This window comes from Coptis chinensis, chromosome 8 (genome assembly GCF_015680905.1).
Source record: "Coptis chinensis isolate HL-2020 chromosome 8, ASM1568090v1, whole genome shotgun sequence".
Classification (NCBI taxonomy): Eukaryota; Viridiplantae; Streptophyta; class Magnoliopsida; order Ranunculales; family Ranunculaceae; genus Coptis; species Coptis chinensis.
The window spans coordinates 94,439,355-94,453,680 of NC_141463.1; the positions used below are offsets into that span (position 1 = coordinate 94,439,355).

At 37.1% G+C, this 14,326-nt stretch overlaps 1 protein-coding gene across 1 annotated transcript; it reads left to right on the plus strand.

Annotated features, from left to right (window-relative positions):
• The first annotated feature begins 49 nt into the window (after positions 1 to 49).
• LOC147484608 (uncharacterized) lies at positions 50 to 13,891 on the plus strand. The gene is made up of 7 exons (XM_086575892.1): positions 50 to 2,207; positions 2,803 to 2,883; positions 8,710 to 10,307; positions 10,827 to 10,955; positions 12,362 to 12,453; positions 12,558 to 12,791; positions 12,870 to 13,891. The coding sequence occupies exons 4-7, from the start codon at positions 10,893 to 10,895 to the stop codon at positions 12,940 to 12,942; spliced, it is 462 nt and encodes a 153-aa protein (XP_086432018.1). The 5' UTR covers positions 50 to 2,207; positions 2,803 to 2,883; positions 8,710 to 10,307; positions 10,827 to 10,892; the 3' UTR covers positions 12,943 to 13,891.
• The last annotated feature ends 435 nt before the right edge of the window (positions 13,892 to 14,326 follow it).

The following is a 14,326-nucleotide window of genomic DNA, read 5'->3' on the forward strand; positions in this document are numbered from 1 at the left end:
AAGCCTATTACTTGCTTGTTTAGGCAAGTGCTGTATCCATTGTTTGCAGATTCAGCCCTTTCAACCTGTACTGGAAGCTATTGGCACTTGGTTGACAATCAGTATATCTTAAGCCGAATTACCTAAATGAAAAAGCCCAATATCAATCATGCGGGTCAATAACCCGTCCAGCCCTTTTCATGTCAGTTAAAATCGTTATTTTTTTGGCTTCTTCCTTGAAACAAGAAAAAAAGATTGGCAGGGTAAAGAGATTCACCAGTTTATTCTCAGGAGAGGGTTTGATATGCATCTATCTAATAAGTTAGGGTTTTTTTTTCCACTACAAGACAAAATAACACACAAAGGATGGTCCAGATCATTTTGAGTAAGATCTAACGGCTGCTGAGTGTGGATCAATTATTTTTATTTGTTTTCGAAATTCTCACTAGCGAAGCCGCCAAATCAGCTCGCTTCACTTTCACTCTATTTCACAACAACACAAAACAGGTCGAAAGAGGAGAGAGCAAAAAAGATAAAAGACGAGAGTGCAAAAAAAGAAAAGAAGCCCAATTTCTGATTTCGAGTCTCTTCTCCCTTTTTCAGCGATACACTCACACTGAATGAGGTACGTTTTTAGTTTGGGTTTTGTAAAACTAAATTGATTAGCGTTATTAAATGTTTGTTTCGTTTCAATTTAAAGTTTAAAATTTGTGTTGTTGTAATTAATAACATAAATGATGAAGAGGGAAATGAGGAAATGTGAGTGTTGCTGTAATTAATAGTGTAAATGATGAAGAGGGAAATAAGGAAATGTGTGAGCATATTTTCTACATTCAATCGATCCTTTTACAATATTCTTCAGTGATTAAAATGCATGTTTCCAATGATTAAACTCATGTAACTGTAGCGAGATTACAGACACATCTTCACTATCACGGCAAGATTACAGACACATCTTCACTGCCACTGTAATACAAAGTCGTTTCACTTAAAACACAGTCAGGGATAGAATGGAATATTAAAAACCCTATATGAAGAATCGAAACGCAAAGATTTGGACTTTTATTAATCGACTTTGAATGACAAGAATTTGTGAATCCGGCCAGTCAACTTGATGAGCAAAATAGAATGAAAAACGCAGAGATAACGTATTTTTCTCCACCTTCGCAGCCTACATTTGTTACAATTATGGGTAATTATGCTGTTTTTATTTGTAATAATACTATTATTAGTCTTATGTTAAATTAAATGAGTATGATAATGCTATTAAGTTTTAGAAGTAATTATTGTTATGTATAAATATGAAGTTATATATTTTGGTATGGTTGATCTATGAGAATTGTATTGTGTGATTTTCAGGTTATAACAGGATTTATGTTTTTGAAATATTGAAAATATAAAGGAGATCATGCTGGATTTTTTTATTTTAAAAAAAAATGATGATGCTCTTAATTGAAGACTCTCTCCCCTTATTTTCCTCATTCTCATTCTAATGTGTTAAATTAATGAATGTATAAGGGTATGTGTAATGAGTTGGTTTGTGATAAATGAAATGCATAGAATTGCAATCATTAAGCTCACTTAAGCATGCGTATGAAATGATTATGAAGTATAAAACTGTTGGAAATGGTTATATCATCGATCCAATGCTACCATAGAGATGGTCTCTTAGGGTGTTGTTTAAAAACAATGTGTCTAGAGTGCCGACTGGCACGGGCATTCACTAGTCTATCTAATAAGATAGGGTTTTTTTTCTACACTAAATGACAAAACTATAATAAAGAACGGTCCAGATCTGTTTGATCAAGATCGAACGGCTGTTGAGTGTGGAAAAATTGTTTTGTTCAAAACTAATCGTCGAGCACTCACTCCCAACTCTCCTCACTCCATTCTTCATCTTCACTTTTCTTCTCATCCTTCACTAAAACACTAACCCCACTTTTCAATTTCCCTTTTCACTTCCTCATCTCCATCTTCACCGCCCACCGCGACGAGACATTCTAAGAAACAGTATTTATACATTCATGAAGGAATAATGATGCTGTGACTGTGAGAGCAACACGGTAACTCAACTTCAATTGGATCGTCCAACCCAAAAAGTATCGGTAACTGCATTCTATTTAGTACCAAATATTCAGAGCACAGTTTCAAGCAACTCTCACTTGGAGAATGTAACTGCCTCGGCTGCTTTTGTTTGTTTGTTTCGGTCTTGCCAGATTCTTTCAGAGGTAATAATTTTATTTTAAGGTTTTGGATTGTTGAAATTTTGGTGATGGGTTTGTTTGTTTGTTTGTAGATTATATTGAGGTTGCCAGATTCATGTTAAACACCTTAAATGATTAATTATGGCTGTCGTTATTTTTTAACTGTTGCCCCAAATCACATTTAGTAATGTTTTTCTGTTAACTTGAAAGTCCATTTTCACAAGGTTTGGTCAGTAGTCTAGCCTACAGTATACCATTATGCAATTTAACTGCCATCAGAGTTTTCGATTAATCTGTCGGAAAATTTATGTCTTCCGAGTTGCATTAGTGTGTTTCAGAAATATCTAACTGCATTATGGTTGTTAACCTGCAACCGAAAGAGATGGTAGAAAGCAAAAGTGAGTATCATGCAGCATGCATGTATCAGTTTCATATACTTAATTAAACAAAGTTTAGCTCAACAGCTCACAAAAGTTTTAGTCAACATTAGTTAAGAGTTTGCAGACCCGCAATGTTATTAAAATGTCTCAAATATCAATGTGAGTTTGTTATCTCAGTTTTTACAATTGTTTATCACTTAAGGATTTTTACAAGACCAGCAGTGGTATGTGTACTGCAGGATTGTTGATCACACCATCTCGATAATCAAAGCTTTTCTTAGCTATATGCCTATAGGGGCTCAGCACCACAAATCCTGTTGGTAAGTTCAAGTCTGGTTTGAGCCACATTTCAATAACTCATGTGACTTATTAACTCAGTTCATGCCTATGTAAGCCATTTGAATGTGAGAAAAACAGAGAATGGCATCTTATTTGTTGTGCTTAGGGTTACAAATCACCTCCTTCATTCGATGAGCCAGTGTGTTTTAGAAATATGTTAGCATATTTTCTACATTCAATCGACCCTTTTACAATATTTTTCAGTGATTAAAATGTATGTTTTTAATATTTATTCTTTTTTTTTCCAATGTTTAAACTCCTCAGAATCGTGGCGAGATTACGCTTTACATCATCCATCACAATCGTAACACAAAGTCAATGTATACTAAAGCTGAATAATAGACTTAATTGAATTAGAATTTTCTATGTTAATTCCTAAATATATATGAAAGTCAATGTATTTTAGTGCTTTTCAATTAGGTGTTCTACTATTTACTACTTTGAGTCTTCCCCGTCCTCTTTGATTAGAGCTCCGTTTTGATTCTTTAACTTTGCGTGTTTCCAAATTTTTGCGAATTGACACTTCCTAGGCAATCATGGTTAAAGAGCGCATGGAAGAGAGAGGAAGGGAATCGTTAGTTCACCCAGTCAATTCTATATCACGTCATCCTATTGAACCTCCCAATCTGGTATATGTGCCTCCACATCGAAGAAATGTTGTGCCTCCGGATCTGGTATATGTGCCTCCTAATCGAAGATCAACTGCGACTCCCAATATTTTATTTGTTGTGCTTCCTAATCGAAGATCTAATGCGGCTCCTAATAGGTTATCTGTTGTGCCTCTTAATCGAAAATCTCCCGCGGCTCTTAATAGGTTATCTGTCGTGCCTCCTAATCGAACATCTCCCGCGGCTCTTAATAGGTTATCTGTTGTGCCTCATAATCGACGATCTCCCGCAGCTCCTAATGTGTTATCTGCACCTCCCAGTCAAAGCTCTATTGCACCTCCTAATCGGAGGTCTATTGCACAACATCTTCGAAGAGAAAAAGATATCGATCAAAGGACTATAGCACAACAAAATCGGAGACGGAGGGAAAAAAACGTTATGTCTGATTACATATCAGATTCCTTTAAGAAGACGAGGTCAACGTCTCGGTTGGGTCCTTCTTCATCTATCACGGAAGATGTCACAATGCAAAGTTGTGAGGATAACACTATGTAAGTCAAGTGCTTAAATTCTCACTCTTTTGTTAGGTTTCAACATACCGTAAAGCGTGATATATCATAGGTCTATTTTTGCAGTGATCATGATATGACCGGATTTGATGAAAGTGAAGAAGAAATTCTTAATCCTCATAGAGGCCATGTGCTTCCTGTTCCAAATCGCCGCCACTTTCTGGGAAAGATGGATGTTCTCTGTCCATTTTGTTCGGTCCTTCATTGGAAAGATGAACAGTTATCAAAATCAAGGCACAACCGACCTTTATTTAGAACTTGCCGCTTACAAGGAAAAGTTAAGCTACCGCTTCTTTCTCCACTACCTTCGACACTTAAATCTTTATTCAAGGATCTAATAAACGTCAAGATTATTCCGTGAAGCGCATTCGCAATACAATGTGTGTAATGCCTTTACCGCCTTGGTTGCAAATTTAACGATCGTGTGTTACATGGGCGTAGTCCAACCTCATTCACCGGTCCATGGGGAGTTGCACCAAATCGGTTCATTGTTGCCCGATCCGGGGATGGAACCTAAGTTTTCGCGAACTTTATATTTATGATCCCCTAGTCGCTTTGGATCACCGCCACAATCGCGAACCCGAATTTGTCAAGAGAAGTGTTGAAAACTGTACAAGAAACTCTTCCTCCAGACCCCAAAGTTTTGTGATATCTATAATCAAGCATTTGAGGTTTTAACCTCGAAAATGCTTCGAATAAACAATGTTCCTACCCATCTACACTATGATCCGCGTTCGGATAGACGAAGGTGCAATCTTCCGACAACCGATGAGATTGCGGTGATATTGCCGAGATGGGAGTAAGGTTGATGCCATGCGTGATATTGTACTTCGGCTGAGAGGAGGGTATGAGTTGGAACGGATAAGCGAATGTCATCCCGCTTTATTTGCCTTTGCATTATGTTCTTCTATTTCTTATGGGGATTTGGGTTGGTCACCGATTTGAAGTTGTGGGGCGCCAAGAGAAATGCTCCAAGTAATGCAAGACTCACCCAATTATTGTATTACGCCTACCGCTTGTTTGAAATCGACCCACGAGTACTCATCCATCTTGCTTGGGTGTAAATTGTTGCATGAATTTTTGGTTGATGCTTGGGCTGCATATGAACGTAACCGCCTCGATACATTAGACTAAATCAAGACACCATCCGTTCGGATGTGTACAAGTGCTTGACGATGTTGCACTTGAGGGGATTAAGTCCCCGATCAAATTGGCCAACCGTTCATTTTGCCTTCCTCGCATGTTGGAAGTCCAAGGCACATGTCACGAGATTTTTCAGATTCAATGGCTATCACCCCACTATAAGCACCCGGATATTTTTCTTACGGTAAATCGCAAACCCCTAATTGGCGTGAAATTAAAGATGCGCTCAAGGAACACGGACTTCGACACTTCGCCCCGAAATAGTTGCGGGTATTCGAGCTGAAACGAAAAGCAATTATGAAAGAAATCTTGAAGAATGATATCTTGGCCGGGTGGTTGCATATGTCTATACCATTGAATTTCATAAAGCGGTCTTCCACACATGCATTGCCTTTTATTTCTTTAAGTAGCATGATGATAAGATCCCAAACATGAGCAAGTGGATAAATTTGTATGTGCGAATTCCCGGACCCCGACACCCACCTGTATTGTTTGAAACGGTGAAGAAGTGCATGGTTCATGGCCCCTCGTGGTGATCGAGATCCGAGTGCTTCATGTATGGAAAATGGTAGATGCACCAAAGCCTATCCAAAAGAGTTTGTGGAGGAAACAATTATGGATAAAAAAGGGTACTCCATTTACCGAAGGCGCGACACTGGCAAGAAATATTTTGTGAAGAGGAATAATAAAATGGTTAAAGTTGATAATGGAGATGTTGTTCCCTACAATGCATATCCATGCGAAATGTTTGATTGCCATATCAATGTTGAAGTTTGTGCATCGTGTCAAGTCGTTAAATATATTAACAAGTACATCTACAAAGGCTATGACAAAGCAATAAAGCTGGTGGTGGCGGGAACAAATGATGAGATTCAACAATATATCGATGCAAGGTACATTGGACCAACGTAAGTCGCATGACATCTATTTCGAATCCAATGCATAAAGAGTTTCCAAGTGTCCAACAATTGGCGCTTCATTTGAAGGCATGCATAGGGTTGTTTTCAATAGCAAAGAACCCATGGATGCAATTCTTGCCCGAGCCAAAGACCAAACTTCAACACCGACTTTCTTTAAAGCGTTGTCTTCAAGATCCGGATGCGAAAGCATATCCCTATCAAGAATTTCCACGACACTATGTTTTCCACAAAGACTCTCAAGAGTGGACTCCTAGGACTCGGGGACCTTCCATTGGTAGGATGTATTTTGCAAGCCCTAATGTCGGGAGCCGGTTTTATCTACGCTTACTACTTCATCATTGTAAAAGGGCCTACCTCCTTTGCATATCTTTATAAAGTCGGTGATACCGTAATACGTACAAAGAAGCATGTATTGCCCGCTGGGTTGTTGGAAGTCGATGATGAAGTGGATACAATGCCTAAGAAGAGGCGATAATGAAAACCGGATATCAACCGCGGAGGTTGTTTTGTGTAATTCTTTTAGAGTGTTATCCGTTACGACCAGATCTACTTTGGAGCAAATTTGCATCGAGTATATGTGATGATCTTGGACACTGGCTTCGAACAAAGCACGGCATCCCGGATCCAACCGATGAGCAAATAACGATTACGGCTTATATCCGGTGGAACAAGTCCTTTTAGAATCTGGGAGGACATTGGAAAATTTCCCGCCCATGCCAAAGCCAAAAGAGGATCGAGCAAAATTGTTGGCAATAGGCTCATTTAGGAACAACGCCAACTTCAAAGATGAAGGCATAGGAGAAGAGGTCATTGATGTGAGTCGCCTTAATGACGAACAACTTCATGCTTACATACTACCGCGGATCGATTCAAGATTTGGTGACAAGGGCAAACTTTTTCTTTTGAATGGAGCGGGTACGGGGAAAACTTTTTGTATAATACAATTGCAAAAGCCCCGCCGCAAAGATGGGTCTTATTGTCATCATGGTGGCATCATCGAAATTGCATCTCTTTATTAATGCGGTGGACGACCGCTTCATTCTACATTTAAAATTCCAATTGATGTGATGGATACCATTTTTTTGGCTTCACTAAACATTCCGACCTTTGTCGACCTATTTAAAGAAACAAAACTAATTGTTTGGGACGAGGTGCCCATGCAACATAGATACCGTGGTTTGAGGGCGTGGATAGAACACTTCAAGATATTTGTGGAAACAAGAAGATATTTGGTGGTACCACTACGCTTCTTGGTGGTGATTTTCGACAAACACCGCCTATTATACCGTTAGGCCGAGAGAGAGCAATTTGTTGGTGCATTACTCTGGCTCTTTCCTTTGGAGTTATTTAGAAGTTTTACACTTGGTACGAGAACATGCGGCTTGAAATGGCAGAGTCCGGAATGTGTCAATTCACCGATTTTTGTTGGAGGTGTGCTACTAATGCCTTCTAATTAGAATGTTTTTTCTCCATTAGTTCCATATATAAACGAACTATTTTAGAAACTAATGAATTCATTTTTTGCTTTGATTCATTTAGATTGGTTCAATCCCAAAGAATCGCATAAATTGCGAATGGAATACGCAGTAAGTGTACCAATATCCAAGAACTCATCTTCTCTCGCCTATCCCCAATTAGATGTTATGGACACACCGCCTCCAAATTTCTTAACCGATCGCACTATTCTTGCCGCCCGTAATGATGATGTGAGTGCAATTAATGAGGTTGCACCGAATTTGTTTTCCTCGTGAAGTCAGTATTTGGTATTTGGTCGAGATAAAATCATCGAAGATGATATTGATAATCCAAGTGGGGCTCACTATCCCACCGAGTTTCTGAACTCCCTCGACCCTTCTAGCTTACCACCTTTCAATCCCAAGTTAAAACCTAGATGCCCTATATTGTTGCTCAGGAACATAACACCTAAAGATGGCCTTTGCAATGGGACACGACTTATGGTGCTTCAATGTGCGAGTAAAGTCCTTCAAGCCAAAATTTTGACTGGAGAGAAAGCTGGAAATCCGGTACTTATCCCAAGAATATCTCTAGCTCCCTCAAATGCAAAGTTGCCTTTCAAACTATCAAGACGACAATTCCCTGTTCGACTAGCTTATGCCATGACAATTAATAAGTCGCAAGGCCAGTCAGTGAAATATGTTGGCATTGATTTAAGGACACCGGTTTTCACTCATGGGCAACTCTATGTGGCCATGTCCAGATGTACTTCTTCAAAAAGAATATCCGTTTTTCTTCCACCTAATGCAAGAAATTGTACTACAAATGTCGTATACCCAGAAGTTTTTCTCTAAGGACATCGATACCAATGAGAAAAGGCAAGTGAGAAATTAAAGAATGTTACTTTTATTGGTTTAGAAAATAAATAATATATTGTATCCATATATATGCTATGTAAGTTTTTATGATAGTTTTTTTTTGTTGATGATAGTGTGGATACTTAAAAATAAGAATAGAGATTATTTTATTTTGAGAACCATCTCTTTTGTAAACAATATGCTAAATGTATCAAATCTAAAAAAATCATGTGTATGTGGTTTGTTTATTTGCAGGTACCAAGTTAAATTTCCATAATTTTTCAGCGACATGATTGCTGTCTTTGCTCCATGGCGCATTTATCCATATGGTAGCAGAATGGTGTGAATAGTATGCATAGAGGGGAGAATGAGAGAAATGAGGAACTCGATAAGTGGGCATTGAGTATTTATTTTATTTTATTTTTCCCTTTCGTTACTAGAATTAGCCTCAGGTGAAAAATTATGCAAAGTCTTCTTTAATGTTTAATGAGTTGTCTTTTAGTTTTAGAAGTAATTTGTGTTATGTGTAAATATGAAGTTATATATTTTGGTATGGTTGATCTATGAGAATTGTATTGTTTGATTTTCAGGTTATGACAGGATTTAGGTTTTTGAAATGTTGAAAATATAAAGGAGATTTTGCTGGATTTTTTTTATTTATTTTAAAAAAAAAAATGATGATGCTCTTAATTGAAGACTCTCTCCCTTTATTTTCATCATTCTCATTCTGATATATATTGAATTAATGAATGTATAAGGGTATGTGTAATGAGTTGGTTTGTGAGAAATGAAATGCATAGAATTGCAATAATTAAACTCACTTGAGTATGCGTATGAAATTATTATGAAGTATAAAACTGTTGGAAATGGTTATATCATTGATCCAATGCTACCATAGAGATGGTCTCTCTTGGGGTGTTGTTCAAAAGCAATGTGTCTAGAGTGCCAACTGGCACAGGCATTCACTAGTATTGAAATATTGAATGGTCTTATTGATAAAAAAAAGCACGAAGAGTTTTTTATTTCATTCCTAAAAGAGATATAGTCTCTTGGAACACGATGATCGCAGGTTACGGGATGCATGGTTTTGGAATGGATGCTGTGAATCTATTTCTCCATTTGAGATCTTCTGACCATTTCACCATTTCACATTCACAAACCTGTTGGCTTCTTGTAGTCACTCGGGATTGATTGATGAAGGATGGAAGTATTTTGAGATGATGAAATCAGAATATGCAATGGGTCCTGCAATAGAACAGTATGCTTGCATGATGGATCTACTGGCACATGCTGGTCAATTTGATGAAAGCCTGGATTTCATTAAGGAATGCCCTTTGAACTGAATGCTGCTGTATGGGGGTCTTTGTTAGGTGCTTGTAGGATCCACTGCAACGCTGAGCTTGCAGAGTATGCTGCAGGATATCTTTTTGAACCACATATTCTAGGAACTACATACTCTTAGCAAACATTTATTCAGCAGCAGGAAGATGGGGAGATGCAGCAAGGATAAGAATATTGATGAAGGACAGAGGGGTGACAAAGCCTCCAGGTTGCAGTTGGATAGAGGTGAAACGTAGTGTTCACAGCTTCATTGTTGGAGACACTTCACACTCATTGGTAGATGAGATATCTGCTAAGCTGAACAGCTTGTATTCAGAAATAATGGAGATTGGTTATGTCCCAGACACAAAGTACGTGTTGCAGAATTTGGAAGAAGACGAGGAGGACAGCCTCTGTGGACACAGCGAAAAGTTGGCCATAGCTTTTGGCCTAATCAGTACACCAGGGGTTCCATTTGGACATTGAGCTGCAATTCTCTCACGATGAGGAAATCTCCTCGTCTCCTTTAACAGGTTCGTTCCTTGATTTCTTCTCATCTCTTCTTGTATATAATTTTCTAATAATAATTAAAAGTAAGAGTGGGGTTATGTGTTTCATCAAATTTCATTATGTCACAACTCACTTGGAAGTTTAACATCAAATTTGATATGTTTAGGGTTAGGGATTATCCAATTTGTTGAAATTGGGCTTTTAAATTTGTTTACTTTTTAGTTTGTGTGGAGAGATAGATTTATCTCAGTTTGGAATTGACCCAAGTAAATGTAAGTAACGAGCAATCTTTGGTCTTTTGAGTCAGGAGTATTGACTGCAATTAGATTTTATTGTGGATATCAGTTACTTTTCATTTCGCAATTCTTTTGTCGGGTCTGTTTCTTGCACAGTTTTGGATCAAATTTTCAAGTTGTTTTTGAGTTTTAATTTTTTTTTCCTGTTAGAACCAATTTTTAAATGTTTTCGATAGCTCTGACACCTGCATTGCCTTGGGTCTTTATTAACTGTTTATTAGCTCTAACTTTTTTATTTGTCTGCAGACAAGCTAAGTGTACTATCCTTCCTTGAGGCTCTAGACGATTCTGTTGCAAAAGTATCTGATTCTGATGATATGGAGCTGCCATCTCAAATGCCTAGTGGTAGTGATGCTATGGAAGCTGGGGGAAAAGGTAAAACATATTTGGCAAATGAATTCTGTTTTTCTTGGGAAGAGGAAATGTAGAATGAAGGGAAAAAGAAGATTCCATGGTGTTCTTTTTCGCCAGAGTTATATATGTACACAAAACCAATACATTTCAGCTTTTCAGATTGTTTTACATCAACTAGGTAATTGCCCGATGGTTTGAAATTTTTGTAATACTTTGGGTTTTGTTGAAAACCAATTCAATGAAGTGAACTGAACTGAAAGCCAGAGACCTTGCACAATGGCATATTTGAATGGCCACGTTTTCTTCTTCCATTTTTAGATTACCTTCTAAATCTCCTTCTTCTTCGGTTATTAGTAATCGTTATTTGACTTCTTCATTACGAGCTGTTTCTAGTTATTCTTCTTCTTCTTTGAAATTGAATAATAATAATAGTCATTGGAGATCTCCGATTAGTATTAATTCTTCGATTAGAAATACTTTTGTTTCTTCTCCTTTGATTCATCAGTTTGAAAGGAAGATTGCTTCTATGTGTATAATTTTAATCTTCATTTGACTTTTTTTTCATTTGTTAATAGATTAGTGAAAAATTAAATCTAATATACTTGTATACTGATTAAAATGATTTGTGAGCTCGTCATATTAAATCATATTGTGAATGTTAGTTCATAGTTCATAGTTATTTGATTATGGACGGTGATCTCTGTTTCCTTTAAATATGGCAAAATAAATTTTGAAATGCACTAGTGTTTACTTGTACTCTTTGTTGATCGATTCATGATTGTATTCAGCTCATTGTTTGGTTATTTAGTTTTGTTGAATGCTACGTTGAAAGAGATAAGTTATTGGGTTGTTGCTCAAGTTCACTGTTCTTTGAGTGTAAAATGAATTATACATACAAATCTAAAAATGAATTCTAAATTGCACAAATGTTTGCTTGGACACTGCATAAAGTGATTATTGTTGTGAGGATTTTGGAACGCTAGCAATATTACTTATGTATAAACTCTGCAGTTGTCACATGTTCTGTTTCTTAGCGGATTGCTTGAATGACTCTTTGTTCTGTTTAGTTTCTTGATTTATATATATTTGTTTGATTCTGGGTTGTCCTTTGTTCTCAGCTTCTGAGAATCCTTTCAAGGGAATCTTGACCAGTCTTCCCAAAAGTGGAGGTGGTGAGTTCGGAAAGTACTACAGTCTACCAATTAAGCAACAAATAATTTGTATACTTTCTTTAAAAATCATCCCTTACGAAGGTGCAAGGTGCATATAAGTATAGAATGGATGAGAGGTGTTGTGTTAGGGCTTTGGGCATTCATTATGGTGATTTTCTTGAGAGGTGTATGGAAATATTACTGGATCCAAGTCTTGTGTTTTGTGTATATACTAAGGATGAAGTTACATGAATATTTACTACCTTATTCAAGCAGGTTGATCTGGGACTGTCTTTAACACCTGGAAACGTTGCTGTTCTGCGTGCAAAGTTACCAATGTCAACATTCCAGGAAGCGATACTCACAGGGTATATTATAATAGTAACTCAATGTCTTCTAATAGGTTTTTATTGGGCATCTAATACTTCAATTAACTTTCAGCTTCAGCCTAAACAAGTTTATATATATATAGGAGACGGTACGATGGAAAAGCTGCACTTGTAGGAGGCTTGGTTCATGCTACAGAACCTAGTGAGGAAATCCTACAACAAGGAATGAACAAAGTTTCACAAATCACCATAACAACTCTCCTTACTCATTACAAATTATGCATTAGTGTCATTAACTTTCTTGTATCTGACTTTGAAATTAAGCCATGCAATACAGAGCTAGGAACTGGAATAAAAAGGTGTATCATGCACTCAAGGTAAAAACTATTTTCTCTACCTCTATTTAATTTTAGAGGAAATATGTCCAATGCTAACATAATCTCTGAGTTATGCAGATGGAGATCTTCAAAAGCACAGTTACAGAGCTTGAAAGTGGAGGAGTTGAATTCGCAAGAATGTGAAAAGTAATTGAAAGTGGGGCACGTACTGTCGAGACTTTCCAAGTGGAAAATAACATACATTTGGGGGGGAGGAACATTTGGGGCAGATGCTGCAGCTAGAAAATTATGTACTTATTTTGGGGTGATTCTAAGCCAGACTAAGCACAACTGCAGAAAGTAGTTCCCCCTCTTTCCCCCCTAGTACCTACTATAGGGTTAAATGAGGTTTTTCATGTACTGTAACATCAGTTGTCGTAAATATCCAATCTTTTATTATCGAAAAAAGAAAAGAAAAAGAAAGTAAATATCCAAGAAACTTTGATGTCTTTTCTTTTGTGCCAAGCTTTGTCTCTCTCAACTTTTGAGACTTCAATTGTTATTTATCTTTTCACAAATTGTTAAGTAAATGGTACCACATTCTCTTATACTTGTCCTCTCGTCTGTGAAGAGAATATTGTTCTGAAAAATATATGTTTTTATGTAGTGTTATCAGCTTTCATTTTCAAAAGCTCCAAGCCTCTTTACTTTTTAGTCTCTGCTTTCTCTTAAACAAGTTATGAATTTCTGATCTCTCATTACTTCTTTAGTTCAGAAGCTATTCTAGCAAACTTCAATTTTCTGCACATAGCAAGTTAGGCTATATATGGCAGTACACAGTGAAGGGTTCAACTCAGGAATGGCAAGACATACTAAGAAGTTGGAAAGGGGATGACACCGAATTTCAGGTTCTGAAAGTGGGTGTATGTGCTACTGTATACACTAGCAAGACCAGCATTGGTGTTGCAGAATAGGATCCTGGAGGAGATGAAGGAGTATACTCAGAGACAAATAAAGGAAGTACAAGATACTACTAGAAACAGAGTGTTTCTTGATCTTGATAATCTCACTTGTACTCCATGCCCTATCATTAGACTAAGAAAGGAATTAATAAATTACAATGGTTATCATAGTATAAATTTTGCTTTGTATCTGCTGCTGCGTTCCATGCGCAGTTCAATAACATTTTAGCTTTGTACACAAATTTTTCCATTGGTGCGCTGTTGCTGCTGGATGGTAAGTGTTGCTGCTGTTGGATGACAAGTGTTGATGCGCTGCTGGATGGCAAGTGCTGCTGCTGTGTCTTGCATACAACGGTAGTAGCTAAGAGATTAACATCGTGTCTTTCAATAGAACCATATACAAATAAAATAAATTTACAAATAAGAGTAGCTATAATTTTTAAATCTTAAATATTTTAAAAGCACAAAAAATTAAATATTTGCCACGGCAAATTTGGACAATCAAACAGCAGCAAATGGTTGCAAATAATAACAAATGATATTTACCATAGTATCATCAAACAGTGGCAAATTTAAATTTGCCACAAGTTATTTGCAATTGTCACATAGCAAATTTGCCAGTGGCAAATGGTA

Excerpts from the sequence above, each read along its gene's own strand:
- LOC147484608 (XM_086575892.1), top strand. The coding sequence starts at position 10,893 with ATGATATGGAGCTGCCATCTCAAATGCCTAGTGGTAGTGATGCTATGG. Across the intron at positions 12,454-12,557 it reads CAGGAAGCGATACTCACAGG|GAGACGGTACGATGGAAAAG; the intron begins GTATATTATAAT and ends ATATATATATAG. Across the intron at positions 12,792-12,869 it reads AGGTGTATCATGCACTCAAG|ATGGAGATCTTCAAAAGCAC; the intron begins GTAAAAACTATT and ends TGAGTTATGCAG.